The 18,922-nt window shown below is 38.7% G+C and overlaps 1 protein-coding gene across 8 annotated transcripts in view; it reads left to right on the forward strand.

The window, feature by feature from the left end:
• Positions 1–18,714, forward strand: part of ELF1 (E74 like ETS transcription factor 1) — an 85,798-nt gene extending 67,084 nt beyond the window's left edge. For 7 of the 8 annotated variants that reach the window (XM_027649910.1, XM_027649946.1, XM_027649927.1 and 4 more), the window contains 4 exons: positions 2,938–3,021; positions 5,986–6,178; positions 7,272–7,739; positions 17,040–17,652. In XM_027649910.1, the coding sequence (XP_027505711.1) occupies positions 2,938–3,021; positions 5,986–6,178; positions 7,272–7,739; positions 17,040–17,652 (1,358 nt within the window). Of the gene's footprint in view, positions 1–2,937; positions 3,022–5,985; positions 6,179–7,271; positions 7,740–17,039 lie in introns of all 8 variants that reach the window. The other variant, XM_027649900.1, reaches the window with a different exon arrangement.
• Positions 18,715–18,922: the final 208 nt, after the last annotated feature.

An 18,922-nucleotide genomic window follows, 5' to 3' on the forward strand; every position in this document is an offset into this window, starting at 1 on the left:
ATTTTATAGACTTCTAGTGTATTAACCCGTCATCTAAACTTAGAGGGATGAATAGTCCAGAGCGTTGCCAGCTAACTGGGCCAGAATGGCATTGTCAAGTAGAGCTTCCCCAAGAAAATGTTCTCCAGAAGTGATGAGGTGATTTCACTTCCTTTCCTTGTGGGCCTTACTGCTACAGTAGGAGAGCTGTATCCACCCATCTGCTCAACTCCAAATGTGTTCAGTGTGATGTTTGTACTCCTGAATGTCTGAGCACTGAGCTGCCAAACTACGCATCAGAAAGACAGGAAAACCAAAGGAGTGTCAGACAAAGAAACTTGGAAATTAGCTGTACTGATACCTTCAGTCCTGTATTTGCTATGGGAAGGTAGTGAAAATACCAATTATAAATTCAATTAGCTAGCCAAAACTATGGTAGCCCCACATAAGGCTTAGCTCTTGCATGTTCTTCATCCTTCCTCTTTGTAAAATTCTTTCCTAAAAAGGAATTTAGTGATGTACTCCGAAAAGTAATAAATTCATGCTCTATTGAACCAAAGAAGAATGTGTGCTAGTGCTTAATGTGCTTTCAAAAAATACCTTCTTTTAAACAAAGGAAACATATCTGGTGTGTCTCTGTTAATTGTTTCTCTTGATGGTATCAGTCAGCGCCTGGAGATTATAGCTCACAGTGTGGTCTGAAACCATCGTCTTAAGTATCTCTAGCCTAGATATACAGCAGTAACATGGATACATTTCTGTAAAGAAGTTTCACGTTCTTCACTGGTTGCTAATTTTGGTTGGGCTTCTGGTAGAAGACTGTCCAAATGAGATGTCCTGAAGTAGTCTAGGCTGAAGAAAGAGAGCCTAGAATTGCTGTTGCCAGAGTATTCATATTTAGTAGCCTAGGTTATCTCTAATCAGAATTATGTAAATTACATGGGATCAGTACTTCTGTTTCCTGAAGCTTACCAGCGATAGTTCAGTCATGACCCAATTGCAGTCTCATCCACTTCATTGTGTCTTAAGAACTGAAGGTATTTAGAGATAAGGTCTAAATTAGTGACATCAAAATAACACTCCCTACTCCTTAATAGCTACATTTACACCTGTTCAAGAGGGGAAATAAGACTAGTACCCAACAGTCTTCCTGTGACACAACTTAAAGGGGGGAAAGCACTTAGCCAAAGTTACCCTGAGGGATTTCTTGTGCCCTAGAGGCTGATCCATACAGTGTGACTTCATCTAGATTTTTGGGGAAAACTGACATTTTTGCAACCTATAATGGTGAGTGGATAAAAACTTTCTAAAAATATACCCCAGTAGTTCTTTATCCTTTCACATCACGGTATATGAAAAAAACAATGTAGGATTTCTCCCTCCCACTTTCGTTCAAGTCAAGGAAAACATTACTGGCCAAAATGGTGAGTGTCGTTTGTGTCCTGTCCTCAGTCATGAATCCTGTCTGAATGAAAGCAAGAAAGTTAGCGGACTCCAGGTATTACTAGAGTTTCTTCACTATAGCCCTCTCAACTAACTATCCCTCCTCCCTCATACCCTGTCAAAAAAAGAGAAAGAAAAAGGTGCAAAGGTGGACTAAGCAAGAGTGCTAATGTCAGAAGATGAGTGCTCAAACCACTGTTTCTTATGACTTCCTTATAGATACTTGGAAGTCTAGAACAAAGGAGACAGTGCAACCTAGCACTGAGCTTTTTTTTTTTCAGAGCTAGTGAAAAACTGTCACTCTTACTCTGCAGCAGAGCTGTTTCCTTACTAAAACAACCCCTAAAAACCAAAAGTGGAAAGTTACAGTGTATGGGATTGCTCAGGCCTATTGGTCTTGCCTCTTTTCAGAACGTCAGTTCTTTTGAACTGCAATAAATAGAGAAAAAGAAAAATATTTTTCTTTAGATCTTTAATTATGACAATATGGCATTTGGACTAGAAATATGTTTCTCTGAGTCTTATATGTGCTTAGTCTGTTCTGCCTCTCAAAGGATCAAAGGCAGTAATTTAAGTAATGTCGATGTAGTAAGGGGTCACTGCAAAACCTGATAAGATAAATTGCTGTTTCATAAGAAAGTTCTGAAGGTTTCTGATTAATTACTTCACCTGTAAAAGCTACCATTGCAGAGAATGAGAACTAATAAAGGAGTAGGTTCAAGGTTTTATATTGAAAAATATTTCAGCGTGACTTCGATTTTTTTATTTCCTTATGTTTCAGTAGTTGATTTTGCAGCATTTTCAAATGAATGCTCTTCATTCTTCTAATCGGTTGTAACTAACTTCTTTCTTTCAGTCTTCCTTACCAAATAGAGCCACCATGCTTATGACTTTAAAAACTGATTTTTTTTCAGAGCTTGTTACTGGTTCTTCTGATCGTTATAAACAAATTACTTTCCTCTATGTGCAGCCACTGTTGAAAAAGGTGTAAAAGACAACAGGATGGAAAAAAATGTTTGTTTCATACGACAGTGTAGTTTGATGCTGTCAGTGGAGACTTGCAATTGATTAAACAAGCAAGCAATCTTGTTTTGCCCCTAAATTCTAGTTTGCTGATGAGGGAACAAGATAGTGCTCTGTACTTTGTCTGTCTTTTCCTCTTTAAACTCTTACTCAGAATTAATAGCTTATTCTTCTCATCTTGTCTGTTTTAAGGGCTCTTAAGAGTACCTAAATAGCCACAGAAATTTCCAAAGCAGATGGACTTCAGGAAAATGAATACAGTCTTTACTAAAAGTACAGTAAGAGCATAGGGGGTCCAATCCTGCTCTAGAAAATGAAGAAGTTCAGCATAGAAGTGAGTTCCTAACTTAGTAGAAATTGAATATTCTTTGAACTGGGGAAACATATCTCTTCCCTTTTTAGGTCCTTGTTTGTTTTTCTTTGTTTGGGTTTTTGTTTGTTTGTTTGTTTGTTTGTTTAAAGCTGCAGTGACTCACTGGTGGTTTATTTCAGGGAAAAAACCGAAACCATCTCGTTCTGAGTCCCCTACTACAACTCCAAACATATCTGTGAAAAAGAAAAACAAAGATGGAAAGGGTAAGTCAAAGAGTTGTCACTGAAGTTTTTAAAAGAACGTTGTTTCTGAGTGACCTGTAAAAAGAAGTTCACAGTTCTCTTGTGATGTAAACCCAAGTCTTATGTTCACGGATGGTTAACATATTTCATCATAAGGCAAGTAAAAGACAAACATATGAGCTTGGTGAAATACTCAGTTCCTAGGGAGAAAAATGTATTTGTCACTTCAGTTGCAAGGGTTCTTGGAAACTCTTCAACCCCCCACAGGGTCTGCTGTGTTTTCAGTGAAGTCTTGGGGAGTGCTTTGCATTGTATTAGTGTTTCTTGGGCTGTGGTTATTTTGACAGATGATCTTTGAAAACGTGTTCCATCTGTGTCTAATTCTGCATGAGGAGCTAATCAAGGCTGCCAGTCAGCAGCAGGAAGTACCGAGCCCTGCATTTGGAGAAAAGTTATAACACAGCTTGAAGACTTCAGCAGAAAACTTGGGGGTTTGATACTTTAATTCCTCCTGTGTTTAAAAGGGAGAAATAAAAATAGATGCCACATAACTGATACAATAAATCATTTCCTCCAGACTGGACTGTTCAGTAATGCCTACCAGTTTTGTCAGCAGCTCTGTTGCTTTGCTGTTGGGTCCAACGCCTGCACCCGTGCCGTGTCTCAATGGCAGCCTGATGCTGTGGACCCAGCGAGTTGTGCTGCACTCAGTGGGAGCTGGAAATGAGCGTCCCCCATGTCACAGCTGCCTGCTTGTATGCCTAGGGACTGATGGGCTTGCATGCATGTGGTACTTGCCGGGACAGAAGCCCAGCCAACCTTGGAAAATGGGGTCATAACAATGTCAGACTCGTGAAGTCAGAAAAGTCTCTATACTGACAAATGAATATGTTGGGTTTTTTCTTTTTGAAGAGACGTTTTCTGCAATAACAGGAACAAAATACTATTGGCAAGCAGTAAATATTTAACATGTTAATGCCATTAATTTTAAGTACACCTTGTTGCCTTTTTTTTTTTTAATTACAACCTGATTTTTAAGTAAAAATGAAAGAAGAATATCAAAGGAACCTCCATGTGGTGGTCAAATGAAATAACAGAAAATATGAAAGCAGCTAGCCACACAAATTAAAAGGCAGAAGATTCTGATGTTTCTGTTGATGATGGCAAGGATACATCATAATTCACATTTGTCCATTGTTACAAAATTGCTAATTCTGAAGGAAATAAAAGGGAGTGTGTTGCCTGAAACCACTTCCTGCTATGAAGAGCATTTGTTTTGCATTTTGAGAAACACAGAATTCAAGTAAAAGACATACTAATATGACCAGCCGTGGCAGGGAAGAAGCTAGAAAATCACGAGAGCTGCCTGTGTATTCCCTAAGGGGAACTTGTATGCTAAAATAACAAGTTCTCCATATAATTATATTATACAATGCTTAGAGAAAACTGAGTTTTCTACCTGTTTCTTCTGTTGTGACTCAGAGGAGGTTAAAAAAGCCTGTCAGTAAAGCAGACCTGGTTTTTGCATCCAGTCGTTTTCATAGTGATTTCAGTGGCTAAGCAGTGACAAATTTTCAGATTGCCTTGATGCAGCTGAGCATTTTTGGTCTAGACTGCAATAAAAGCACCCTGGATTAAATTATAAATGGCTGGGAATGCTCTCACTCCTGTATGACTGTCTTAACCTTTACCTCTGGGGTATCTGAAGGCAAACAGACTATTTTATTTAAGCTGGGAGACATTTGCAAAGGCGTTGTTTTTTCTCTAGGAATGCTCACTTTTCAAGCTTCCACCTGCTGAAGGAGCTGCTAACATTTTTGTACTGCCAGTGCTGATGACTTTGATGAGTATTTACTAAATATAGCTTATAATACAGTACTATGGGAATTTCATTTTTTAGGAGAAAAAGATCAGACTGGTGGTTGTTAAAATGGAAAAAAATGTGCTGGATTAAATTGAAGCTATCAGAAGTGATCCTGTCACCTTCTGATGTGCTGGGCATCATATTTTGTGGAATTTATGAAACTTGCACATGCTGTCATTGCTGTGTTTTTGCACAGCTACTTCTGGGACGTGATACAAGAAGTTTTTACTTACTTTCTCAGACTAACAACTAAAAAGCCTACGTGCAGTTTCAGATTCCCCAAAGAAAGTCAAACACCCAAAAGCCTTAAAAAAAGAAGGCAGAAAAAAGGATCTAATTGGTTGTATGAGTTTAGACTCCTTAAATGTGGTTCAGAAAAAATATGCAAATTTTGTGCTTGTTTTAAGTATTCATAATCTGTGATTTTAATACTGTTTCTTTATACGTGATAAACACTGAACAGATGTGACAGATTTCCATATATAAGTGTTTGTGCCTGCTTGTTTGTAAAATTAAATTTGAAGTTGTCTACCAGCAAGTGCAAGTGCTTACTGGATTAAAAAAAATTACCTTTTTCTGTACTTTATCCTTGAAGATATACCTACCTCAGCACATACTACTGATTGCCCCATATAAATCTAATTCTTAAAAGTAAGGATTTTGTTTAGCCTTTTAAAGGATTATAACACTCACCTCAATTCAGCAAAGCATTTAAGCAACAGCCTAATTTCCAGCATTTTTAGATCATAGACCTGAACATGTTCCTATTCAAGATAAAGCAGTAGTGACTGCTTCTGTAACTGGATTAGGCAGGAGGGAAATGGATACGTAGGTGACTAATGCTGTCTAATCTTGGTGGTTGGAATGGTGCAGCTGTAGGCTGACTGGTGCCTGACTGGTACAGAGAAAGTGGCTGGGGTGTTTGGGCATCCAGATTATAATAACTCACAGGAATCTTTTCCTATCCTCTTCCATCACTATTTCCTAGTCTTGATTATATATTACAATCTATTTGTAAAGATCCCAACTTCTTACTTCTAAGATTATTTGCATCATTAATAAAATATGGTCAACTAATATTTTTTCTATTTTTTCTGTGTTTTGAAATACTTTCACTTTAGGAAATACAATTTATCTCTGGGAGTTCTTACTAGCACTGCTCCAGGACAAAGCTACGTGTCCTAAATATATCAAATGGACTCAAAGAGAGAAGGGCATTTTCAAACTGGTAGATTCCAAGGCTGTGTCCAGGTTGTGGGGAAAACACAAAAACAAACCTGACATGAATTATGAAACAATGGGTAGAGCTCTCAGGTATGTGCATTTTTAATAAAAGACTGGTTTTGTTGCCTTAGTGTTTGTGTGCATTTAATGCCTCATCTAATTTGTATAACAACATAGTATTCTATTAGTTTGGAAAATGAAGAAATTATTTCAGGAAAATAAATTAGCTAACTAAAAGTAACCCCTACTAACCTCAACTCCAAGTCAGTCACCTTCACTTTCAGCACAGACATTTTTCAGTGCTGCTGCAAAAACTGCATCTTCAGAGTCAGACACAGACAAAGTAAAAGACTGAAGATTTCAAGTGGGGCAAGCCTTTTACATAAATTTGAATGTCTTTTCTTAAAAAAAAGAAAAAAATCTAAATGCAGGTGTATTCATTAAATTATTTCTACTTGTTGCACATGATCCCCTTTACAGTGGAAGATAAAGTTTTAGAATTCAGATCTGATTTCAATTCTCTGAACTTGTGTGCACAGACAGTTTTAAAACATAGAATTGTGTGCCACTGCCTATCAAGCTGGGGGTTTTCTCATACATAAAAGACTGCAAAATAAGCAGATGTCCGCAAAGCTTCAGTCTTACCTGGATAATTGTCCGACTCAGCAGCTATGCATTTCTTTTAATTTCCCTTCACCTCTCACCTCAGTGTGCGTAATTTCAAATTGTCATATTAGTTTGTAAATATAATAGAAGTAGTGCCCTCCTGTCCTGTTCCCTTTGCTTTGTTGTAGCTAAAATGTCTGCCTGTGCTCACTGGTGAATAAGCATGAATTCAGGTAACTGAAAGAACTGTATGAGTCAAGAGGAGAATTGAAAGTTCCATGCACCTTTTTAAAGTGTATGAGTTGATAGCAGAGCTGCCAAGTCGTGGAGTTCTTTTCTTTTTCTCCTCAGAGGTATTTAAGGTTGGAGGTAAAACGTGACATGAAATACCAGTAAATGAAAGTTGTTTGAGGAAAACAATATGCTATTAAATTGGCAACTTTTTTATAATGAAGAAACTAGACTCTTAAAATTTTGTTTACTTGTTAGTGCTATGTTTATTTTCTGGGAGTTTTGTGGCTTTGTTTTGGTTTTGCCAAAAAACCTGTGTAACTTGGTGTATGTATGCTTTAAACAGATACTATTACCAAAGAGGAATCCTGGCTAAAGTAGAAGGTCAGCGGCTAGTGTATCAATTTAAAGAAATGCCAAAAGATCTCATCTATATTGATGATGAGGATGCGAGCCCTAGCACTGAATCATCAGATTCAACTCTGCTCTCGACTGCGGTGGCCAACAGAAACCAATCAAGCAGAACTAGAGCATCTGCAAACGCAGGAACAAAGGGAGGATCAACCGCCATGCTAAAAACAGGAAACGCAAAGCCTGCTAAGCTGAAGGAGCATGTAGAAGTTGGACAGCAGCAGACACCTGGCTTGGCTTCAGAAGTTTTGAGGACAATGCAATCTCCACAGCCAGTACAATCCACTCAGCTTTTTCGGACAGTTCACGTAATGCAGCCGTTGCAGCCCCTCACAGAAGGACATGCAGCTGTAACCAGTAATGTTCCGGATGAATCGTTGAATTCCTCAGTTCAGAATATAAGGTAAGAAAATGTGCAGAACATAAATATTTGAATAATAATAAATTCACTGACTGATGGCTAGATAGACTAGATTGTTTTGCTTCCAAGAAATGCTAGTCTTCCAGTTTAATTGACATGAAACAATGTCTTTGTGGTTGATCCTAGGAATTTAGAGTGAGTACAGCATACTGTGACATGTACACACATAAACACTCTGCCTTTGGTGGGGGGAAGTGCATCCTTCCCATGGTATTAGACTTGATGCATGTCCTTTTGAGAGGAAAAATACACAACTCCTTAAAATTGGCATTGTCAATTCTGTTCCACAGCAGAAACTGTGTTTTCATGTCTCTGCTTCTACACCAACTGTTTGGTGTCTTTGCTTTTGAATTATACATGGTGGGTCTGCATGATCCTTCAGAAAGATTTTCGTTCTTGCTTTTTCATCTTAAGAATTTTTTGTCATCTCTTTAATCTTTTGTATTGTCCCCAGTTACAGCAAGGGAAAGTTCCATATTATCTACTCTAGCATTTTGCTGCTGTTATAAGAACAAGTTCTTTTGATTTTAGAAAACAATTAACAGAATAATTTCATGGGAGCTGTGTATCTACAGACTGGTTTTGGAGACAGTCATGCTTCCAGGCTGAATTTGTAAGTCAGCTGGCTAACATTACACAGTATTATGACTCTTTTGCATCTACCCCTTAGTAGCAGCATCCTAACTGAAGAGGCTTTAAAAAGTCACTTAAGCCTGAGGCGTCACCCAATGGACGGGTGCATGTGGAGCTTGTTCATCTCAGCCATACTGACTACAAAAGACCTAAAACAAACAAATGTTCTTGCAATCTAGGCTCCTCACAGGAATGTCAGAGTTGTATATAGCAATTGTGGACCTTAAAGCTGTTTCAGGAAAGCTTCAGGATATGATTCAGGAGCTGCACATTCTCAATCAATTATCATAACTTTTTTTGATATTTGCTTTGTTAGTGGTTATAATTTTCTGCTGCAAAATGGCAGTAATGCTATTTCCTGCTCCCTTCCTCTGTTCTTTCCTTTGAAAATTACATCCAGAGCCACCAGTAGTTTTGGAGTGGTACTGACTCTCTGAGATAAACCATCCGTTTTTGTCAGAGAAGTGGGTAATGACAGTAATGAGACCAAATAATTTCTTTGTTTCTGAAGAACAGGAGAGAGAAAGATTGTATTTTATCAGAAGTTTATCTGAAAGATGATTATGAAGGATTTAACAAAAAAATTCCAGTTTTGAAATGAATGTAGAGAGTTAATAAAAATCTCCATCAACAGATCTGCATCAACATCATTGTATGTTTTTAAAGCTTAGGGATGAAGCTACTCAGTACAGTGCAGTCCATTGAGTTCAGGCTTGATGAAGGATTAACTTACTTGTAAAAATTGACAAGGGCAATATATAGTGAAAGGAAATAAGTACAGACATAATTGAGGCTATGCAGTACCACATAAGTCAGAAGAACAATAATATTAAACATTAATAGGGAGAAAGTTCAGGAATTTACAGAGTTAAATAGGTCTAGGCTAGACCTACACTAGATTATGTATCACAAAAAATGTCAGTAGTATAGATGGTATAAAGAATGGTAACAACAAACAGAAGTAAGACTTAATGCAGGCTAGAAGTCCAGCCTAACATTTGGAAAGCTGTTCAGTGACATTATGACATCCAGTTATTGCATTACAGTATTTCACAATCGGACATTGGGTAATAAACTAAGGGGAAAAAGTAGTAGAGATGATATATGTGTGAGGTTCAAATTAAATAAAAGCCTTAAAGCCTTAGAGTTCTATGTTGCATTGGTTCACATCCATTGTTTGTAACTTAGAACATTATTCCATGAAGTCTTCAATTGCACTTTTCTTAGCCAAGATGACAAAGTGTCTTAAATGAAGGGGAAAAAAGGAACCATCTGACCTTTTCAGAATGGCATAGAAGTATTACTGATTAAGAAAGATTATACTATGGCTTCTGAGGAGTTAGAATGAAAATAATAACCACCAGGATGGGACAAGCTGCAAACCAAGGTGCTGATGAATCGTGTGCCATAGTCACTGCCCATTCCAGGCTCTCAAAATACAATTTATGACAGATACATTTCTGCTCAACTTCAAAGTGCAAACTTAAAGTAGTTTGGTGAGGTAGAATGACACATTGAACTTATTTTGGAGCATATGTTTTTTCTTGTTTTATAATAAGGCTGAAACAAACCAACAAAGGTTGGTTTGTTCAAACAGCTAAATCTCTAGCAGTTAAATGTGTTTGTGTACACATTCTGAATTGCTACAGTGGGGCTTCCATAAGGGTTGAAATGGATGGTCTGCATGATTTGAAAATGTACAGCAGGTATGAATGCCATAGTAGACTAAGAGTTGGCAGACCTTCTGATGTATGCACATGCTCTGTAGGATTGTGTTTGGAGTCACTTTATAGTAGGAAGAATGAGGACAAATAGCAACATTGGTTGCCAGTTGCTGTTCAGTGGTTGGGGCATGTAAATAGTCAAGGTCATTTGGGCAAACCAGAAACTAGGGTCTGGTTATGATTCTCAAAAGTTTTTCTGATGCATACTGGTTAGTGGTTGGGCTCTGTCTCGAAGCGTGAACATCTTGAATCCATATAGTTTGTCTTATGCAATGTAGTTCTAAAGTTTTATTCATGTGAGTGTTCACTCCTCTACTTGATGGAAGTAAATGGTCTTCCCTCTGCAGTAATTTGCTTTTGTTGTGTTGTAAGAAGAAAAAAAATAAGAATATATTGAGCATCTTTGAGGTCAGAACAATTGGTTTCTTAACACTTAACTGTAGCCTTCAGAGAGTAAGTTTTGAACCTACATCTTCTCTGTTGAGGGATTTGGTAAAAGAATCACATTTGAAGACTGTTGTGAAGGGCTCATGTCAGCATCCCTGCCCTGCACTAGGCAACATTGTCTGGTACAGACTACTCCCAGAGCATCACTGGGAGAGTGTTGCAGCTGTTCCCCAGGGCCTCTTGGCGTTTCTCAAAGAAATGGGCATGCCAGTGAGAATCCACAGTTGGTTCTTTACAGGAAACAGGCAGCAACTTCATTTATAGCTGCACAGAGCTTGTATCTTACTCTGAAGTGGAAAGGTCTTGGCTTTGGGATGGCTTTTAATGTGCTTTTTATACAAGTTTTGGTGCTGTTGTATGAAGGGGAGACAGAGAGAAGTGTTACTTTCCAAGGATAAATGCCTCTTCAGCCCCAGTGCTTAAAGAGAAAGGCTGTGGTGATCTGTTAACTGAAGCTTAGGAAACAGGGCAGGAGCAGGGTCAGGTCAAGCAAACTGGATTTTGCTGACTGAGGAAAACATGTAGCATCCCCAGTGGGAATATTTGAAATTGTAAAGGCACTGCTGTTCTGCAGATCTAACTGTTCTGGCTTGGTGTATGCAAGCACAGTTACTGTAGTCTCCAGTCGTGTAACTGGGAGCCAAGTTTGGCACCAAATGTTTGCAATGATAAGACAAAAATAAAAATGTCACTCTGGATGAGCATTTTATTGCTAACTTTTTCCAGTGAGACACCGTTTACAAGGAAGAAAAAGTTTCTTTGAATTTAGTGCTTGTAAAACTCTTCTGTTTAAATCAGACTAACTTACACAGGTTAACCAGAACATCTGGTTTATTTGAGTAATTGTATTTTAACTTGGAATTAGGAGGCACTGGCCTGGGATTCAGCTTCATGGTTGCTGGGTCATTCTGAGTGTAAAGAGCATCCTTTCTGTTGCTCCAGAAAGTGTACCTCTCCTGTGAGGCTAGGGACTTACCTTGTGTAGGACATCATACAGGGCTGTAAGGTGCCTGTGTTTGGGCAATTAAATTTCTCCCTTAAATGATGAGGACTGGAGATAAGATTCATGAAAATGCATTTTCATTTGCCTTTAATCTAGAGTAGTAGTGATTTAAGATGTAGTGAAAAGAGATTCTCACATTACTTACGGTTCAGAGAAGATTATATAGTGAGTAATTTTAAATTATGTGTCTGTCTCTTTTATTGACTGTATGGGACATAGCTGAATCATCTAGCTGGCAGCTCTGTGTACCAAGAAACTTGGAATTAGCTGACTGCTCTCAGACCTTTTACAATGCTTTAGCAGGCTTCAGGTATGAAACACAATGTTTCTATCAATATTCAATTCTGAGTCCGAATTCTGGTCTTCTAACATGTTCTGTCCAAGCTATCACAATGACAGCTCAACTTCTGGCTAATTTAGAAGGCTATCCTTTGATCGGCCACCATCAGTGCCCATGCTTTGCTTTGCTTCTGTTTGCAGTTAGATAGTAGTCTTCTATCAGTGCTCCAAAGGCAGGCCTGCAGTAGAAGCTCTCCAGCACACTGACTAGTAGATACCGTTGGATCTGACTCACTGCTGCCATAGCCTTCCCCAAAGGAAGGCAAACAGGTGACTGTTACAAAGAGCTGATTTCTGTAATCTTTTAAGTGAAGGCTTGACTGCAATGTAGATTTCAGGATGGTGAGAAAAAATTCCTTTCTGAGGGAGATGTTGGTCAGGAATAGACTGATGTGATCTCAGTGGGCTTCTAAAAGAAAGTCTCTTTATCTTACAACAAGGTTTGTCTCTCAGAACGCATTTGTAATAGGGACGACTTCTATCACAGCTGTCTATCGTCTGTCAAGACTTTGGTTGTAACTAAACATTTCAATGTGATTTTCCTGCAGCTGAGAAGAACTTTTCTTAAACACAGTTCTGATTTAGTTTCTGTGGTAGGCAAGAAGGCAACTGCTTATGACAGGAAGGACTTCAAAATCCTCTAGTCAGAATAATTTTGTTTCTGCACAATAAGAAGCTATCCGTAGGAGCTCTCTTTCCATGTCTTTCCACTGTTGAAAGAGATAGGGGTCTCTGCAGATTTCTGTTAGTAGCAAAGTTCCTGAGTTTTAATTCAGGTGACTGTGCAGTTTTGAAAAATTCTAGTAAGAAGAATGTAAAACTCCATGGGTCAGTAAAAAGAACAGCCTTAAGAGCTGAGTCCTCTGTCCCCATGATGTTAAGAAATGATGTTGTTCAGGCAAAGTGTTAGACAAGAACGTGCACCGCCACCGCTTCAGAGGAGGCTGTGTTAAGACTGGGCAGGAGGGCATCAGCATCAAGCACATTTCTGCCTCTCATGGACATCTCCTGCTGGACTGCTTAGCAGCACCTGTCCGTGTGGCTTGTGCTGTAGAACAGCCTGTGGCTATGAGAAAATACACTGGGGTGAAGTATTGATAAGATTGCTGATGACTGAGGATCATGTCCATGAGTGCAGCTGTGGAGCAGTTTGCAGCAACAGTAGAGCTCCTGAGTAGCATTTGGTTGATGCTCTCTGTATAGTCACTCAGAGGAGATCACCTCTCAACTTAGGCATCCAGAGTGATTCTAACAAGCTCATCCCACCTCTTCACCTCCTTTATTCTTCCTAGCTTGACTGAATGAGTTCTGGCAACCAGTTAATTGAACAAATGGGCTAAGTCTCTGGAAATTAGCCTATTTACCTCCAGGCCGTCATTTCCTCTGTAGCTGTAGGTTGAACAATGTGTATATTGGAGAGGGAATTCTGTGGTACATCTCTCTCTGTTTCTTAATATTGTATTGTTTCATTTTCTTACTGTGCTGTGAAATACTTTGTTTACCTTGGCTTGTAGCTTCAATTTTTTTTATATCTTCCTTGGCTCGTAGCTTCAGTATTTATTGGTATCATTTCCATTTCATAATTTTCACGTAAATTACCATGAATAAACTTGTTTTTCTTGCCTGTCACTTACTGTTTGCTTTATCACTAGTTACCTCTTGATGAGCTAATAAGATATTGCACAATTCTAGGCCATTAACAGTAACAAATGGACCAAAAAATAGACCATAATTTTCTGCCAAGCTAAAATGACTTCTGAATTTTTGTCATTCTTTTCTCAGTTGTAACCAGATTGTTTTATGGCAGCATTTCCTTTTCATCACTGTTGCTCAATGTTCTTGTTCTTTTTGAAACCTCAGCAGGAACTTTTAAAATAATCGACCAAAAGATTTGTACCTTAGAGCAGAAATGGTGTTAGCAAAATATCAATGAAATTCGGAAGCATAGCAAAATATACAGTTCAAAGCACCTAAAATAAAGTAGCCCAGTGTTAACAAATCACCTTAATTAGTGTGTACTTTTTTTTTTTTAATGGAGAAAACGATTAACCAAGCTGTATTTTTTTTCAGTGATATTCAAGGCAAACAATTTGAGCAGGTAGATTTTTAGTTAGTAAACAGATACAGCTGTCTGTAGTTTTAGCAATTAAGGAAAATGTCTTGCTTGGCCACCAGTAACGTAAACAAATATTTATGCTGTGCTTGTGCAGATGCCTGCTGCATGCATTCACTTGAGCAGGTTCATACTATATGTGTATACATATATCTGTATGTACAGGTTTATATACATGTGTATCATACATCTATATCTTGACTGATGGAAAAGACAAAGCATCTAGAGTAAACTATTAATCACAGTATGGTGTACAGGTATGGGACTGGCTTTCAAGAGAAATAAAATGGCTTAGCATCGATATGCAGATACTAATTACAGTACGCTAAGACAAATGGCCTGATTTCTTTTCCCAGAGGTGTTACTCCTAGTGCTTTAGAGATGCTTTCTGCATTGATTAGATCCAGTTCACACTTTTCGAGGTTGTCCTTTTCAGCCATTTAGCAGTTAGAAGCTTTTATTTTTTACAAAACAACTAGAGAACAAGAAAGTAGCTTCAGAGTAATCCTTGGATGACATACCAGTACAAGCTGTCAGCTTCAGGTGCTGCTTTCAAAACTGCAGCTACTGAGTTGATCTTAATCCTTCAAGCTCAGGTAAGTTTCTTCATGAATTAAAGAGCTGACTCAGTATCTACTCTGAAACTTTTAAAGCTTTTCTGATGACAAATGTCAGTTGTCTTTCCTTCATAGCTGTTCCACTGGCATTCGTTGGTCCCTGTAGACTTTCCTGGGTTGAGCTGTATGCATGTGACACTTTGGTTTTACTCCAAGTTTGTTTAACTGTAGGTAGTTTACTTTCCCCTCCCTCAAAAAAAATCTAGTGGATGCCCTCATCCTATTACTATTTCTGACTTTTCTGTGAAGGTCCCAGGAGAATTGTGGGGGCAAGAAAAAAAAAAAAGAGAGTTAGCACTAATAACCTTTCTCACACCTGATGTGAACCTTGGTACTGTCATTCTGAGCCTTGCACTTTAAGCTCCATGTTGGTATTTGCTGTGCAGCACCAAGTTCTCCAGAAGTTTGAAAGAAAAAAGCAATCACTCTAGGTGGTGCTTCACCTCCAGCCCCATTTCCATGAGCTTCTTCCTTGGGCTGTCTCTAGTTTAGTGAAAAAGGAGCTCAAGATGACTCAGGTGTCAGTCACATCAAATTTTGAGTCCTGGTTATGATGGCCTTTGTGATGAGACCTGTGTGGGAGCCTTGTTGGCAAGGATTTGGATTTGTTTTGCTATTGCAGCATCGCTGGGTACTGCAACCTCCTTTCTTGGAAGGAAGAGAAAGCTACAGATGGAAGTTTTGTTCCTTGTGTTAGCAAGCTGTGTGGGAGCTGGGGGAAAAGATTGCATGCAGCAGGGACTGGCAGCTGGAGGCTGCTCAGAGAGTACCCATGTGCTCTGAGCCTAATACCAGCAGGGTTACTGGGGCTACTCTTGCTGGAGCAATCTTTGGAGCTCAGCTAGAGGCCTTTCCCAGAGGACTGAGCTGAGTAGGACCTGGCAAATCATCTACATATATTCCTTCACTTGCTTCTGCTGCTGCACTAAGAAAATGGGAATGCAGCTCCCTGTGTGGTTGGACTATGGCCAACAGCAGCATCTGCATCCACATTGCCCTGTAGCTTCAGCACCACATAAGTCCTGCTTTGGTAAGCTTTTTGTTGAAACTGGGATAGCCAGAGTGTAGTTTTAAATTGACATTTTGAATATGCTGAGTCAGAGTTGATTGGTCAATGGCTAAATGCTGGCAAGTAGGATTTCACAGAGCTGTGAAAAATAGATGCTACACGGATAGAAGGACTACAGAAAGGAGGATGTTCCATGGTAGATGTATGGTGGGCAATCCTTAGAGCATATCTGATCTCCAGTCTTCAGAAGAAAGAGCAGGCAGAGCTGTGCGTGGACTTCAAAATAGAAATGTTGACAGTAAATTCCTTTGCATCTAAAGTGATTTCAGCAGGGGTAGAAATAAGGTAGGAGGAGATAGTTATTTTTGTTTGTCTTTGAGAAAATACAAGGGAGAGCTTAAAACTAAAAAAAAGGGGAGGAGGGCAGGCAGGAGAAAACACTAAAAAGAAACAGGAAGGTTGGAGAGAACTTGGCATGACAAGCAGAAGGAAAGAAAGATTGTCAGGGACAGCATGGCACAGTGGGCTGGAGCAAGCTGTAGGAGAATGTCAAAGCAGTTATCCTTCCCTTCCTCTTTCCCTCCCCAGTAACTATTTATGTTGTGGTTTGGATTTTTTATTTTGGTTTTATTTGCTTGACTGGAGTGTATTGCAAAGTTTAAGTCACTGTCATCCACTGCAGTAGCTGTGTACTCCAGCAGTACAGCTGTTAACCTTCTAATGTTGCCCTTGCAGCTGTATATCTGTTGAGAGTAATGTGGCACCCAAGTCTTTGAGCCTGCAACTGATGGAATTACTCCTAATTTAAAGTGATGTTTTTGGGAGCAGGTTCTGTTCAGTTGTTTTACCAGAAGTCATGTATGAGCCTGGCAGACAGAGAACTGTGTGTTCTGGGAGTCTGAGAAGGTCTTGAGCAGATTTACTGCTGCAGTGTGAATTCTTTTGCATATAGTTAGATGTATATATGGATGTCAGGAGAATCAAGGCCTGACTTATGAATTAATTAGGCTCGTGATTTGTGAATTATTTAAGGTAACTTGTGAAACTGATGGCAGATGTGTAGTGGGTCATGCTAATGATGTTGGTTGATGCTTTAGATGGGGGGGTCTTAGATGTGATTCCCAGGTTTTCTGATGACCTACTCAATGTCTCAAAGGCAGGCTGTTCAGTTTGTTGATGGCAGTATTGTTCATGCACGTTACCTGTACTTTCAGAACATCTTGCTGAATTCAGGGGTCAGGTCCAGTTCTTTTTTATTAGGAGAGATACTGCTACTACTTTTGGAAATGTTGGGTAAATAAATGTTTATGATGCCAAATGATTTTTCTATAGTAAGTATTTTTTTAAAATTCAGCGTGGAAGTGTTCTGACCCTATAATCTTTTCTAATCTTAACAGGACTTTACAGACTCCAGCCCAGGTTCCAGTGGTTGTTTCTCCTGGAAATCAGCAGCTGCATACTGTAACACTCCAGACAGTGCCTCTGACTACAGTTATAGCCAGCACAGATCCAGCCTCAGTAACAGCAGCCCAAAAATTCATTTTACAAGCCATTCCGACTTCACAAGCCATGACGGTTCTTAAAGAAAACGTCATGGTACAGTCTCAGAAGCCAGTCTCGCCTCCTTCCTCAATTGTGCTGAGCCCAGCACAAGTTCAGCAGGTGCTCACCAGCAGTGTGCAGACAATTTGCAATGGAACAGTCAACATGGCTTCGTCTCCATCCTTCAGTGCCACTACCCCCGTGGTGACGTTTTCGCCTAGCAGCTCCCAGGTGATGTCTCATCCGTCGGGCACAGTGATCACTTCGGTTATCAAAGCACCAGAAACCAAACAGGTTGGCGTACAAGAAGCAGTGAAGGAAGGGGGTGACAAATCAGACGATACTGAGCAGTCGGAGCAGAGTTTCCAGCAGCAGCCATTTGTGATGGTAGTGTCCAGTCCGAATGGTATCCCATCTAACATGCAAGTGAAGCAAGAAAATGAGCCATTGGAACCCAATTTGTATTAATAATTAAATAATTAAAAAAAAAGACCCTGTGGATGATTATTTTCATAAATGTGATGGGACCTTTTGGTTATGTATATATGATTTGATTTTGAAGCAAGATGTTGCAAAGCTACTTAATTTCTGCAGTTAATTGTTAGAATTCATGCTTTAGGATGGATTTTGATTTTCTGTTAATTGCTAAGTGTTATCATATCAATAAAATTATATATTACTCATTTTTCAAAATACAGGCATGAAGGAACATGCTTTTTATGCTATGAAGACTTTCTCCTGAGGTTGTTGGCCAAAGTTTCAAAATTCTTATTTTAGGTTTCCAGTCTCTTGCTGATTTACATTGTTATTGTAACCTTTTCTGTTTAATCTGTATGTGTATCACTTAACTTTTGAAGCAGCAGTTACTTTTAGTGAGACAGTTTCATTCCATGTGTTTGAATTTTTATGATCGAGTATTTGTTTCATACCAGTGAATTACATCAGTTTTAGAATTTGATAACCAGGTATCCTCTTGCATTTTTGCAGCACAAGCTCTTGTGTGTGCAAAATAGAATATACACTCCTATTGAGAGTACACAAAACATATATTCCAGTAATGGACAATGCCATGTCTATATTTTATATGAAAACATTGGATATATTTAATTACAGAAGCTAATGGCATCACTACAGGTGCAAATATTTCATGCCATTTTGTGACTATGAAGCTTAACAATCTTGCTTTCTACTTCAGATTATTTTGTAAGGGGGGGAGGGAAATGAAATATATACAATTTATGCAGGTTTTTGGAGATTAATACTGCAAAGAGTTCTTTTTTTTTTGATTGTAAATACTGTACATTCAATGTCGGAGGGAAGTTTTTTCAGCTAATTTGTTTCCATACAAATTTTTGATAGATGCAAATAAGATCATTATGTTTAGAGGTCTAATGTTATATGTATTCATATTACAGAGTGAATTTGTATTTAAGGACAAATTTTTAAATGATGGAGCCCACTGAACCTTGGGTCCTTGTCTTTTGTATTTTTAATTGGTTTATTATGAAAATAAATCAAATGAAAAAAACATTTTTCTGTATTTACTCTGAAATGTTTTTATATTATTGTAATGTTTTGACAATCATAAATAACAAAAATACAGTGAGAAACAGGACAAGGTGATTAGTTGGTGTGGGTCTGTGGTGGGACATGAGCAATTCATGAATCGCTTCTGAACAGACTTGAACACAACCAGCGTATTGTGGGTATCCTTTGAAATAGCAGTACTGTATGTTCT

Source organism: Corapipo altera, unplaced genomic scaffold, assembly GCF_003945725.1.
Source record: "Corapipo altera isolate COAL_440 unplaced genomic scaffold, ASM394572v1 0, whole genome shotgun sequence".
Classification (NCBI taxonomy): domain Eukaryota; kingdom Metazoa; phylum Chordata; class Aves; order Passeriformes; family Pipridae; genus Corapipo; species Corapipo altera.